Raw genomic sequence first — 15,176 nt, 5'->3', positions numbered from 1 at the left:
GTTGTGGAAAAATAAAATCTTCCAATGATGAGGATTCCACATGCTCCCTAACAACCTGGTCTCATGCTTAAGAATGTAGGTAGAAAGATTCTCCTAATATCTGACCATATATCTCGTTGACTTAAACTGATCTAATTACTTCTTGTCCTGCCCTGGAAAAACATGCAAAACAATTGATCACATTCTACTTTAGAAAGAAATATGACATGTCTGAAAGACTATCATGTCCTCCTCAGTCTTCTGCAGGTGACATGAGAGCATGACGACAGTCCCTGACAGGAGAACATTCCCACTCCCCAGAAACCCTTTCATGAGCCCCTAAAAACACTCATTTCTTAACATAACATGCCTAACAAGGAGCATATATAAAAGCCTCACAGTCAGACCCTTTATGTGGATTTTTGACTTGGTAATTTCCCAAAGCTTTCCCTCCAAAGACCTGAGGTATTGCATTTGTACTGTCAACAGACCTGGGTTGCTGGTACCAGGGATTGAACCTGCAATAAGAGGGGCTAAAGCCCTGTGCTCTACTGCATGAGCTAAAGGCCAGCTGGGCCTCAGCCAAGACTGTAGAGCAGAGACTTCACTCACCCTAGTACAAGGTCTCAGTGCCTCTGGGTGCTACACCTTGTTTTACTGTGTCATCTTTGCCACAGCAGTTAAGTACTGCTGAAACTTACTGCACAGTCCATTGTCACATGCATTAGGGCAGTCTTCACATCTTGGCCCCCTTTTGTAAGGCCTCTTCATTAGGTGTACATAATTTCCCCTAAAATGGTAAAATTAAACAGCATAAAATGCAAAACCAGTCTGCAGCACACATGTTCATTTATACACAAGGGATGGCATTTATGCTGCTGTCAGGGGTGTGATCTGCAGCTCGTCCAGACTTCCCCACACTAGGACTAATCTAAGCAAGTGAGTATATGTCCAGAGGGGTCAGGATGGCATACAGCCTGAGCTGATGCCCACCCCAGCACTGCTACATCAGTGGAAGGTGCAGTAAACCCCACAGGGGGCCATTGTTGGACAACATGACCTATAGAAAGTTTCTTGCAGACCACTGTTAGTTGGAAATACCAGAATCATCTCTTTCACTTACCTCATTGTTAGGAAAAAATGCTTAGATTTTTTTAGCAGAGCAGACCTCAGTGGGCAATTATTGGGGGGTTTTGTGGGATGCTTTCATTAAAAAATATTTTCCGTATGTGATTCTCCTGAATTTCCCCTCTCACCATAATCCCACTACAAATTGCTGCAATGTAGTTGAAAATTCTTGAATCATACCATGAATTAAAGCACTAAGGAATTCCCCTAACCAATGAAATCCATAACTAATACATATGCAGGGCAGTAATGGCAAACATAATAGCAGCCTAGGACAGTAAGCAACTGCACATCCAAGCTGGTAAGACTTGGCCCAAACCACTTGGAGACAGAAGAGTAAACACAGAAATGAACATGAAGAATGCTGCATTTTTAATATACCAAAATAAACATTAAAAACATGTTCTAACTTGACATTTGCTCATTTTATATTATGACATGGTGGGGCACAATATGTTAGTAGTAGTAGCATCCTTCAGTCTACGTAGACTATGGATCGCACCCTTCGTAGTTCCGCTCAGCATCCTCATTTGCAGCGTCGGCTGTGACTGTGAAGACCCACATGAGAGTGACAGTCCTTGCTGAATCTGTTGCATATGTAATGGGTGTCTGGCAGGTCCTTCCTGTGCTTTCTGTGGGCTCGCTTCTGCTTTGCTAGCTGTCTGATCCTCAACTCACCCTTCTGAAGGCCCTTTCAAAACAAAAAGCAGTCAAGTAGCACTTTAAAGACTAGTAAAATAGTTTATTTGGTGAGCTTTCGTGGGACAGACCCACTTCTCCACTTCACTCCTGAAGGCCCTTGTATAGTTCCTGCCTCCATCTGCTGTGATCATCTGCCAGCTCCTCCCAGCTGTCTGGCTTGATGTCTACTTCCCTGAGGTCTCTCTTGCAAACATCTTTGTAGAGCAGCTGGGGGCATCCAGGAGGTCTTTTGCCAGAGGCTAGCTCACCATGCTGGATGTCTTTTGAGATTCTTCCATCGTTCATCCTGTGAACGTGGCCAAGCCAGCGAAGCCACCGCTGCCTGAGGAGGGTGTGCATAGCTGGGATTCCAGCTTGCTCAAGGACGGTAGTGTTGGACACTCTGTCCTCCCACGATATTCCAAGGATGCACCTGAGGCACCGCAAGTGGAAGACGTTCAGCCTCTTTTCCTGGTGGGTGGACAGGGTCCAAGTCTTGCTGCCATAAAGGAGGGTGCTGAGGATGCAGGCTCTGTAGACTTGCATTTTGGTGTGAGTGCACAGCTTGTTGTTTTTCCACACTCTGTTGCTGAGTCTGGACACAGTTGTGGCTGCTTTACCGATCCTCCTATTTAGCTCAGTCTCCAAGGACAGGGTGTCAGTGATGGTGGACCCGAGGTAAACGAACTCATAGACTACCTCTAACATATAGTTGTCAGTGCTGATTGATGAAGAATCAGCAACATCCTGAGCAAGTACATTTGTCTTCTTTAGGCTGATGGAGAGCCCAAAGTCCTTGCATGCTTTGGAGAACCGATCCAGCAGCTTCTGAAGCTGGTCTTCTGCGTGTGACATGACAGCAGCGTCATCTGCAAACAGCATCTCTCTGATGAGGACTTCCCACACCTTCGATTTAGCTTTCAGCCTTGCAAGATTAAACAGTTTCCCATCAGATCTTGTGTGCAAAAAGATGCCCTCTGTTGAAGATCCAAAGGCGTGTTTAAGGAGGAGTGCGAAGAAGATCCCGAACAATGTCTGAGCAAGGACACATCCTTGTTTGATGCCGCTCCTGATGTGGAAAGCATCCGATAATGTGGCATCATATTGGACAGCTCCTCTCATGTCTTCGTGGAAAGACTAGATCATCTTGAGTAACCGTGGAGGACAACCTATCTTGTGGAGCAGTTTGAACAGTCCATCCCCGCTGACCAAGTCGAAGGCTTTGGTTAGATCGATGAAGGCAATATCGAGTGGCTTCCTCTGCTCCCTGCATTTCTCCTGCAGCAGCCTCAGAGAGAAGACCATGTCAATGGTAGATCTCTCTGCGAGGAATCCGCACTGTGATTCAGGATACACCCTCTCAGCAATCTTCTGGAGTCTGCCAAGGATGACGTGAGCAAACAGTTTACCAGTGATGCTTAGGAGGGAGATTCCATGGTAGTTGTTGCAGTCGCTTCTGTCTCCTTTGTTCTTATACAAGGTTACGATGTTAGCGTTGCGCGTTCCTGTGGAACCTCTCCCTCTCTCCAGCACAGGCACAGTAGCTCATGTAGGGGTTCCAGGAGAGTGTCTGTGGCACACTTGATTACCTCTGGTGGTATACCATCCTGGCCCATGGCCTTTCCTACTGCAATGTTGTCAATGGCTTTCTTTAGTTCATCCACCGTTGGTTCCTGATCCAGTTCGTCCATTACAGGTAGGAGTTCGACGGCATCGAGGGCTGAGTCGACCACAATGTTCTTGCGTGAGTACAGATCAGAGTAGTGCTCGACCCAGCGCTCCATCTGTTTGGCTTTGTCAGTGATGACTTCACCAGATTTGGATTTCAGAGGTACCATCTCGTTCTGGGTGGGTCCTAATGCCTTCTTGAAACAGAACACAATGTTGTTTTCATGCAGACTTATTCCCCCTTCACAGAAAACAATCTAGCATGCACTGGAGATAATACCCAAGTAACACAATAGATTCTCATTCAAAGGGGCCATGTCTACACATGCCCCTCCCTTTCGGAAGGGACATTTAAATGACATGGATCAGAATGGGTTAATGAGGCACTGATATGAACATTCAGTGCCTCAGTAGCATAATGGCTGCAAGTTGCACTTCAGAAGTGCTGCTTTTGAAAAGCAAACTGGATGTGTAGACGCAGGCGCTTTGCAATAAACCTGACTTTGAAATTTCCTTATTCCTAAAGTGAATTGGGAATAAGGGAATTTTGTAGTCCAGGTTTATTTCAAAGCACCCACTTCTATACAGCTGGTTTGCATTTCAAAAGTTGCACTTTTCAAGCTTGTGTAGACATGGCCAAGTGTTTCTAAATCAGAACATATACACAACAATATATACATTGGTTCAACCCCAAATTGTTGTATAAGGTGCAGCAATCGTTAGCCAAAATTATCCATTCTATGTTACACACAGCTGGTGAGAGTAGATGGCCATAATGGCCCTCTTTGCTCATCAAATTCAAAACAATACACTCATGCAGACAATTTGTAAGCCAACCTAAAGAGCCTATGGGCTCTTATCTCTTCCCCCATTCCAGGAATAACCAAATGCAAAATTTAAAAATGCAACACCTTTCCTGTTGGTGAATTAGCTTGATTAGTTGATAATTGATACATGTCAATGAGTGTGTAAGTGCCTAAAAGACTTATTGAAGGAAAGCTTAGGGAAGATGATTATAATTAGGGCCTGATTCTGCCACCAGTATACTAAGACAAACATTACTTCCACAAGAAAAAAACGTTACCTTATCTATCTCTCTGTCAAATGTAGGGAACTTGGCCTAGCCTAGTTTTAAATTATGCAAACCATAGGTTTTCCACCACCTTCCCTAGTGTAATGGACCTCACTGTGACAAACTTTGTCATAATATTTAGACTACATTTTATATTTGTATGATTTTCCCCAGTTAGAACAATTCTTATCCCCCATTATGTTTATCCCCTTAAAATGTGTTGAAGCTGTTATTTCTACTACCCATGGAATTCAGGTAGGCAAATATGTGAGTTAAAGCATGAAGGTAATAAGTTGTGTTATGGTCCCTACCTGAGTATAATGGCCAATTATTGCACCTGGTGGGGTTGGCCTAACAACATATTTAAAATTTTTCACCTCGCTATACCAAGCTTGAATAGCATATATCCAGGAATGAGATGCGGATGACATGGAGTGATTTTCACCACAGTCCACTGCTGAAAATAGAAAGGAAGCCTTCAACTAAACTGCAGAAAACAGACTTATGGGGAAGTTCTTGTATGTTCTTGTGAGGAAAAACAGTAGAATATTCAGAAGCTTCCAGGAGAGTCTGGTGTAAAGAATGTTTCATGTTCTGAATACTCACATATGCTCCTGTCCTTTGTTACTCCTCTGGTCATGAGTGTTGGGTAAACCCCAATGCTTGAAAGATTAGCATTAGTTCTCATAAGTATTCAAAATTCAGACATTTGTCTTAACCTCCATGACAACAAGAAGATAGCAGATCTCTGATCCATCAACATGCCAGTGGATCTCAAAGATGCATATCTACTAAACTGGACAGACATTGCTGTCAGCTCAGATAAACTCTTTGACATTGTACAGTGGTTCCTTGTCCAGTGTATATGGAATACTCACATAGTGGTTCAGCATTCTGCTTTCCTACATAAATTTGTTGCACATTTCAAGGCTTTTTTATTAGTCCACCCTGGTGCTTCTTAAGTCAGAAGTAAGTGCATATATGTCACTGGAATTATACCAACGTAAGACTGGTGCAACGTAAATCACAACCAAAACCTAAATTTGAACCTCGATTCAAACTTTCCTGAGTGTCAGAAGTATTCATGTCCAGAGTGTTGTTTCATATCCAGTTCTGAATCAATCATAAGCTGAAAGTTAAAACAACATTGCTTATCACTCTATGACATTAATTCACACAAAGTATTTTTGCATATTGTAAGTTGGACCTCTCTATTCCAGCATTGTCTGATCAGGCAACGTCCATAGTCTAGCTTGATTTTAGTTATCAAATGTCCATTTATCTTGGGTGTGGCCAAATATCCTGTGGTCTCATGTTTGTTTACAGTTACCACTCCTGTCTTTCAATGTTCAGTGCTGTTATTCAGCTCTAATTTACATCTAAATGTTCTCTAATACCCCAGTAAGCACTGAAAGTATAGGTAATGTTGCTAGACTATACTAACTTCCAGCAGTTCATCAAATTCCAGGGTTTGGCCCCAGGGTCAACAGTCTGGCACTAGGGAAGTTCAACCTGAATTAGAGCTGTTTGGGGATGAGGAGGGGGATTGGAAGGCAACAAATGTGAAAAAAAAATCCCAAACTTTTCTTTGAAAGATTAAAAAATGTATGATTTCTGGGAATTTTTTCATTTCTTTAATGTTTCATCTAAATACCTTGTGGTCTTACTGTAAACCAGATTTATCCATATACTTCAGTGATATAAATGTTATGCATTTAGCAAAATATTTTTACCACTCAAAAATTGTTGCTATAACAGTTCAATAATCATTGTTCATTTAAAACTGACACTTTACTTACAAGTTCTCCTACTAGCTGGGAGCTGTGGGATAAAATACATTGTTTGGCCCAACGCTTGGCATTCTCAGCAGCTGCAGGACTCCATTCCTTAATGAAATAAGAAACACTAGATGTTCAGACATGCAGAGCACAGCAGAGAACCTAGACTTGGAAACTGCAAGTTCTGTGTTTAAAATCTTCCTGATAATTCCTCCTTCTCTTTCATTTAGATGGTAAAAGGAGAAGCAGCTCAGAAGCTGCAGACCTGAGGAGAAGGCTAGGTATTAGGATGATTAAGTAGATGGAGAATATATAGGGCCTCCTGGGACACCAGACCTTAATGTTTCTTGCTCTTCACTTCAAAAGGAGGCAGTATTAGTCATCTCCAATCTGCCCCCTTCCCTTGAAACCTCATATAGTCTATAATATTTTGTCGGGAAAAGGTTTCAAATGGCATGGTTTCTGCCTGGTGAAATGCTAAATCCTTGCAAATTTTCTCATCACATTATTAGCAATGGTTGTACATGATGCTTCTTACCATCCTCAGCATGCTGCTGGCGGGTGGTGGTCTCATCCCTCTCCTTAGGGTGTTGTGTTTGTCCACAATCTCCTTTCATTGACTTACATTTTTGGTTGAGAGAAGCTACTTTTGAACACTAAATAAAAGGAATATACAATATTTTTTATTGTACTTGGTTGTGTGACTCTAAAATATTTTATATGCAAACATCAATTCCAATTAATGTGGTTTAATATATTTCATGAGCTAATTATGTTTAACTTACTTTCTATAAGTTAATCTATATGTTCTTCATCAGAATGAACATGTCAATCAATCATAAATTAAATTACAAATCAGATGCTATCTTTATTCTGTTCTATGTAGCACCTTACTTCATGGGTAATCTTACTGAGCACAAAAAGAAACTGACAACAGTATCTATTTTTACACAGTTTAGACCCACAAAGTCTTTGAAATATTTTGGGCCAAGTACAGTACTGCTAGAGTACTGTAAAAAAAAACCTCCACCAAATATATTATTCATTAATGCATTTATTTGCATCATAGTTACTCTTAGGTTGAGGCTCCTATTTTACTCAGTTCTGCACAGACATATCACAAAGAATTCGAAGTATGAAGCTATGTGCCTTTACACATCTCTTTAAAAATTTGCTGAAGACATGTTGAAAGTCTCACTCCTTTCATATCTACAAATATATACACCTTGGCAGTGTGATAGCCAATGAAGGCTCCCTTGGCAAAGAAATCAATGCCAGGATCTGCCAGGCCAACCAGGCACTAGGACATCTGAGAGCATGAGTATCGAATCAACACAATATCTGACAGTCCACTAAACTGAAAGTGTACAAAGCTGTAGTCCTGACCAATCTCTTGTATGGATGTGAAGCCTGGACCTTGAACAGAAAACGTGTGAAACTGCTGGAGCGCTTCCACACCCGCAGCCTGAGGTCAATACTGCACATTCGATAGCAGGACAGAGTCACAAAACTGGAAGTCCTTGGCAGAGCAGGAACCACAAGCACTGAAGCCATGATTCTGAAAGTCCAGCTTCACTGGGCAGGGCACGTGATACTAATGAAGGAGTCAAGAATCCTTAAGCAACTCCTCTACTGTGAACTCTCCCAGGCAAAAGGAATCCACGTAGGCCTCGCAAAAGGTATAAAGACTGCATGAAGTAAAGCATCCTCATACTGGATTAAGGCCAAAGCAGCTAGAGCAGTGTGCAGAAGACTGAACACGCTGGCGTGCTCCAGTACAACATGAGCATGACAACTTTGACGAGCAGCGATGCGTACACATGATTGATGCTCATGAGGGGAGGAAAGCAACAGCAGTATCCTCACCAACAGAGCAAGGACAATTCCCTTGCCCCTACTGTTAACACCCAGGCCATTCAAGGCTTGGACTACTCAGCTATGTGCAAGGTCACAACTGATGAGCCTGTGCAAGCTCAAGACATCATCGGAGATGACTACCCAGGGAAGATTGACATGTCTGTATGGTATTTTATAATCCACTTTATGTATTTTATAATTATGTGGTAAAAAGGATCAACAGCATGCTATGATTCTTTTGTGCTGTTCTGTCCCATTTTGTAAGCATGTAGTATTTAAGTGAGGTGAAAAGTGGGTTACCCAAGATAAATCAGACTCTGAAAGTGATACTGTATTTTGGGAAGGTTGAGAGCCATTGCATTAGTTTGCTATGAACTCTTATGGTGTTTTAAGGGACTTAATCTGATTAAAGCACTTTTATTGCTTTAGGGACTTAACTGGGTACAAAGTTCACCCCTCTTCCCCCCAGATGGTCAAAATCAAGAGGAAGAGGTGTGAAATTACTGACCAGGAACACTTCAAGTGATGTGAAAAAATGTTTTTGCTTTATCTGTTTGCAAAAATATTTGACATTTTCATTTTTCCTTGTGATTCAGGAATAACAATTCCAATTGTGGGATTTGAAACATGTTCCCCACCCAGCACTTATCCTACCTATGCGGTAGTTTGCTGCAGCACAGCAGCCAAGCCCAGGAATGCACTGATCAGATTCATCTCTGAAAAGGGAAGAAAAACCTGCTTAGTTCTTTGCTTTGTCTCTATTTTATATTTATTTAAACATGTTATAGAAGTCTGCCGCAATATGCTTTGTATGTCTAGAGGTTTTGTCACTTAGCACACAGGTGGTTTTTTCACCAGGTCTTTATTTCCTTTCCACTGTGTAACAACCAGCTACCCATGTTTTTCTCACAGTACATGCTCCAATACGGGAATTTTCCTTTCTACAAAAGCCAGGTGTACACTGGGAGGTAAAATCAACCTCAGATATGCAAATCCAGCTATGAGAAGTAGCTGAAGTCAACGTATCTAAAATCAATTTTTGATGACACCCACACTGTGAGAAATTGATGGTAGAAACTCTCCCATCAACTTCCCTTAGTGTTTCAACACCCAGTAGTAACACCCATGTAATTCAATTTAGCGTATCCCCACTCCGTGTGCTAAATCATACCAGCTGATTGATCAACCCCTAAGGGTAGACCTACCCAAAGCCAAGCATAAAGAGGTGTACTAATTTCCCTGCATGTTGGAATGGGAGATATTATTCTCGGTACCAAACTTTCTGCAACTAGGTACAGGCACCTCAGAGTACAGCAGACAATCCAGTGCAAAGCCTAGATGTATCGCCTCAGAATATGATCAAACAAAGGCACCTTGTTTATAAGTGAAAGCAGGAAAGGAAAGAAAAATTTTGGGCTGGATGGTGACTCTGAATACCACCAAGGGCAAGGGGTGGTGCATAACCTCCAAGGACTGTCCTTAAGAGGTTTCCTTCTTTGTCTCTGTTCCTCCCTGGATTTTTCCTTGGGACAGTAATTGGTTTAGAGCACCAATGTGCATGTTTATCTCTAGCCTCCCACAGCTTTCCTCATTTCTATGGCCAGTGAGGAAGGGCAGGTGCTAAATCTCTTCTCATTCCCCTTTCACCTCCTGTGGGGAAGACCTAAGTGGGTAAGTAACTACACCTATATGTACTGACCTTTCAGTAGCCCATATGAATATGCCAAGGGAGGGTTCTTCTTCCCAGTGCAAATGCATCATCCTATGTTTAGCCCACTGCCCATGTTTCATTGTTATGTAGAGATACAGTTATTTTTATGCTGAGATATAGGTACTGTACAGTACATAGAACTGTTAAAAGCCCTGATCAAGTCCTGAGCTCAGTGAGGGTGGACGATTTCTAGATAGTGGGACCTGGGGCCTATGAGAAATAAGGAGAAGGCTCACTATGTCAGCATCTCTTTGTATCTTCATTCTTATTGTTACGTCTCGGAATAAGTTAACCACTCTATTTTTCATAGCAGACTCCCATTGAGTTTTATTGCTTCATCTGAGAAGGCTGTTATGAAAATGGAATTAAAAAATCCATCTTTACAGAATTTCTCCTGCATACTTCATCCCTGCTGCACCACCATTAAATATCTCACATACCCCTAGGGGTTTACATTTCACAGGATAGGAACCCCTTTATTAGATGGGATAAACCTAGTTGCTCTCTGAGTTAAACCTTAGAGTCTGATTCTGCAATCAGCTCTGTGCTCTGTACATGTTCAAAGTCCCCTGACATCATTAGACGGATCCATCTGCACCATTGAAGGATCAGTGCTTTAATATTTCCAGCCACGATTAGGTGAGAATTACAGGAAGAAATTATGGATGTAGTTCTGTTCCTCTCTGAAAGACTGAGTCTTGGAAAGACTCAGTCTGCCCGAAACTATTCATACACATAACAAGCTATCTTCCTCTGTTTCTTATGAAAGTCCAGTTTGTTTTTGCATTATCTTTTGAAACAGTTACATTAATAGCCACACTAGAACTGTTTTTAGGCAACATTCTATAAGTGCAAGGCAGTTCACTGCTGTGTAAGGGGACAATTCCTGTTCCAAGACAATTTTACCTAAGTTAATGTAGAGTACAAAGAACTGGAATTTAAATATGTATGTTATCTAATACCTCTGCTTAACTTCAGCTTCATGGCCGATTGACGCAGGCTACGGTTACACCACAGCTCTTTATCTACAGAAGAGATTCCTGACAAAGTTTCTGTCCGCAGAGGGCAGCCACGCACAAAAGACAATTAGGAGAGTGCTCCACTTTGTCAATAGAGCAGCCAGAGTGCCTGGCTTTTCTCTCGACAAAACAGGCACCCGGAAGCACAATGGAAAAGGCTGCCCATTGTTGCAGATGCCCTGTCTGTCAAGAGAAGGCCCACCAGAGCATCCACACAGCTTTTTATGTTGACAGAACCTGCCAACAGCAGCGTCATGCCTCATTGCTTTGGGAAGAATGCTGCGAGCAAAGTGCTGTGTTTTGTCCAGGTACTGTTGACAAATCCCATTTTGTGTGTCCGCGCTCCACGAGTTTTGTTGACAAAACTGGGGTTTTACTAGTAAAACTTGACAGTGCAACCATAGCCTTATACTATAAAGGGCACTTATTTATTCTTTCCATATTTTCTCTTCTTACTTTTGCCCCCCTTTAATTGTTTTTCTTTTACTTTTTCTTGTTGCTTTGAAAAAAATCATTTTATTTCTCTGAGTGTCTAATGATCCAAACAGCCTTCTTTGTAGCAGATTATATTTTAAATCCTCAGAATAAGGTCATCACATGTTAAGTAAAGGGATGCAGAGCTTACCTTTTTGTTCTGAACAGATACGAAATTTCTTCCAGCACCTTCCAAGAAGCTGTGGAAGTGAATGGGTTTTGCTGTTGGTTCCTTATTTATAGCTCACCTGTTCCCTGCTTTAAAAAGATGACTGAGAATTACAGCGGGTGTAATAATAACTTAATTAGAACTGGATGGAGCACTGGCTTTTTAAATAGTATTCCAAAATGATAAGCCGTCCTGTGACATATTAACATACAACTTTTTTATTTTGAAAACTATTTACAGAGTTAATATTTTTTTCGGTGTTAAGGTGTTACAGAACTGCTTTTGTTTTATTTTGTTTTGTTTTGTTTTGGGGGGTTGTGAACCTGGCTACGCCTCTGGGACGCAAAAAGATGTTATTTGCTTTTAATTTTTACTGCATAATAACATGTAGTTAGAAAGTGCCAAGTAATCTATACCAGCAGTTAAATTTATGTCAGTTTATTATACATTGCTTATTATAAGGAATATTCAGAATTAGAGTGAACTGCATAATCTCAGATCAGAAAGGGTGGTTACAGAAAGCTGACACATTCAATTATCTGTAAATCTCAGGGGATCTAATGTACATCTAACCAGTGCCTTTCAAACTTGGGTAAATGTGCTTCTGTCAGGGGATACCTGAAAAATCCTGTAACAACAAGACATTTTATTTAATACAAGGTTGTTTTTTTTTTGTTTGTTTGTTTATTTTTTAGTGTGGGGCAGGTCAGGTTTGCAATGCCAGGTGGCTAGGTCCCTTCTTCCCCCTAACTCAACTCAGCAGACCACCCAGTCTGTCTAGGTCAGGGGGTGTGTGTGCAACCAAATACTGTAAATTGCAAGGAATGCTCAGCTCACCTGACTTACAAATTTTGGTTCTATTCTCCGCACTGAATCCACACTGACTGGGTGGCTTGGTGGCCTGTGGAGTTGAGGTAGTTATATGGGAAACCTAGCATGACAAATATAATCTATTTTCTCAAAAGGACTGAATTCAGGCCTTCACTGACTTTAAGGCCAGAATAAACCATTGTGATCATCTAGTCTGACCTCCCAGCTAACAAAATATGTAGGTTATTTTTGATTCTAAGCAAGTACTTCCAGTTGATCTAGACCTTTTACAGTAGATTAACGGAGTTTAAGACCACAGTCAGAAGATGGGATACTGGGCTAGATGGACCTTTGGTCTTAGCCAGTATGGCTGTCCTTGTGTTCTTATTTCATAGTGCCATGAAGGATTACTTATTAACATTTATCTATAAAACTGTAATAGCACAATCTGTCCCCAGAGCTGTGAAGAATTTTCTGTTCAGAAATATTAAAAATTAGGTCACAGTGCTTCAGTTTACTTCAGTTTCCTGAAAGACTCATCAAGTTCCTGGTATCAAGCTGTTGGTGTTATGATTATTCACATCTCTATGTAATATAATTAAACTCTGAAATAAATGTGGCAAATTAAAATTAACTATTGCTTCACTATTATGCTATAGATTAACTTGCTAAATGCACAGCTTGTTTAATAAACTTCCTGGAATTCCTCACTGCGGTACTTAATAAGTGCTACAGAAGTGCATCAGAAATGAGTTCACAAACAAGAGATTAAATCCAGATGTAGCTTAAATCCAGATGGTGCATAAACAGGGAGAGTAACATTTTCAAACCCGTAAAGAAAAAATAATTACCCTCCCCACAGGAATGAAGTCTGTCCACAATGACCAGTCCTGGTGCTCTGTGTTCTCTGCTGTTATTCAGCTGTAATTTACTCCAAAACGTCTTTTAAGAGCCCAGTAATCAGTGGATGTGTTACTAGTGCTGCTAGACAATATTGACCTCCCATGGTTTTTAGCCTTCTCTGATGCTTCTAAATATAATATATTGGAGAGGGAGACATAGAATCACAGAGGATTATAATTGGAAAAGAATTCAGGAGAACAACGAGTCCAACCCCCTGCTCAAGGGATGGTTTGTTTGTGCATCTTCAGTGAGGTATCTTTAAATTACAGACAATTCTCGTGGACTCCTTTTCACCCTCACATTAGCTTTCCAGGAGCTCCTGCCCAGGAGCTCCCTGAAGAAGTCTAGGTCTGCCTTTGTGAAGTTCAGGATGCATATTCTGCTACTTTTCTTTCTTCCTTTGGTCTTTTTGTCAATCATCTCATCGTCACTGTGGCCCAGGCTGCCACCTTCTTCTACATCCCCTGCCAATTTCTTTTCCGTCTGCCACCAGCAGGTCAAGAGGCACATAACACTTAGTTGTTTCCGTCAGCATTTGCACCAGGAAGTTGTCCCCAGCACCCTCCAAAAACTTCCTGGGTTGTCTGTATGATGCCATATTGCTCTCCCAGCAGATGTCAGAGTGATTGAAGCACCCAGGACAACCAGGGCCTGTAATCTGGAAATTTCTGTTAGTGGTCTGAAGAAAGCATTGTCTATCTCGTCCTCCAGGTTGGGTGGTCTATAGCAGATGTTCCCACATGAAATCACTCTTACTGCTCTCACATCTAGTCTTAACCCAAGGACTCTCAACAGGTTTTTCTCCCATTTCATGAGAGTGCTCTGAATTGCACTCTTACACATAGTGCAGCTCCTCCATTTTTTCTCTCCTGGCCCTCCTTCCTGAACATTATAAACCCATAAATGACAATGCTCTAGTCATGTGAGTTACCTCATCAAGTCTCTATTATTCTAATCATATCATAGTTTCTTAACTGTGCCAGGACTTCCAAATCTTCCTGCTTGTTCTTGTGTTTGCGTATAGGCACCTCAGATAAACAGCTGATTGCCCCTACTTTCTCAGTATGAATCAAGTGTCTTCCTCTATTGCACCCTCCTTGTTGTATTTTCTGCCAGTGTCTCAGTTCCGTCCCTCCCTCCCCTGCCATTTTCTCCAGGGCTTAGGTCACAATCACCCAGAGAACTTAGTTTAAATCCCTCCTCACTAGGTTAGCAAGCCTGTCTGCAAAGATTCTCTTCCCTCCCTTTATTAGGTGACTGCATCTCTTCTTAGCAATCCTTCTTTCTGGAACAACTCCCACAGTCAAAGAATCCAACGCGCTCCCGATGATACCTCCTGCACAATAATGCGTTTACCTCCACAGTTCGACAGTCCCTACTGGACCTTTACCTTCAGCTGGGAGAATGGTCAAGAGCACCACTTGCATCTCCTTCTCCTTTACCCTTCTTCCCAAAGCCACGGAGTCTGCAGTGACCCGCTCAAGGTCATTTTTGGCATCCTCTACAGAATCCCCTATGTCACAAGTGGACAATGCTCTCATTGCCCAAACAAATAGAAAAATAAACTGATAATATTTTTAAAACAAAGGAGTTCACTTAGAAATGAAAGAGGGCCGACTGCTACTACATTTTGCTTCAGATATGGTCAGAACCACTATCCAGAAAAGGTAAATAGACAATTAAAAGCAGAACAGAGGAAGAAATGCCTGTGGTTGATGCTGAACTGCCAGAGCTGTTCAACCAGAGCACTTAGGGCAGGTCTATACTAGACCTGAAAGTTGATCTTAGATATGCGATTTCGGTTACAAGAACTGTGTAGCAGGAATCAGTGTATCTAAGATCGATTTATCAGGCCACCCTCCCAGAAGGAGGTCATCAACCCCTCTAATTCTTTGTGAGAATGAGGACTATCTGGTTTGACTGTTGG

The 15,176-nt window shown here is 41.7% G+C and overlaps 1 protein-coding gene across 1 annotated transcript; it reads right to left on the bottom strand.

The window, feature by feature from the left end:
• Window positions 1-633: 633 nt before the first annotated feature.
• On the bottom strand, window positions 634-8,877 carry LOC142010741 (cysteine-rich venom protein DIS2-like). The gene is given in 7 exon segments (XM_074989154.1): window positions 634-769; window positions 1,236-1,255; window positions 1,342-1,378; window positions 1,380-1,471; window positions 6,328-6,414; window positions 6,845-6,916; window positions 8,824-8,877. Coding segments are annotated over 7 exon segments (498 nt in total).
• Window positions 8,878-15,176: the final 6,299 nt, after the last annotated feature.

Source organism: Carettochelys insculpta, chromosome 3 (assembly GCF_033958435.1).
Source record: "Carettochelys insculpta isolate YL-2023 chromosome 3, ASM3395843v1, whole genome shotgun sequence".
NCBI lineage: Eukaryota > Metazoa > Chordata > Testudines > Carettochelyidae > Carettochelys > Carettochelys insculpta.
The sequence above is the reverse complement of the archived record's forward strand: the minus strand, read 5'-3'. Positions and strand labels throughout refer to the sequence as shown.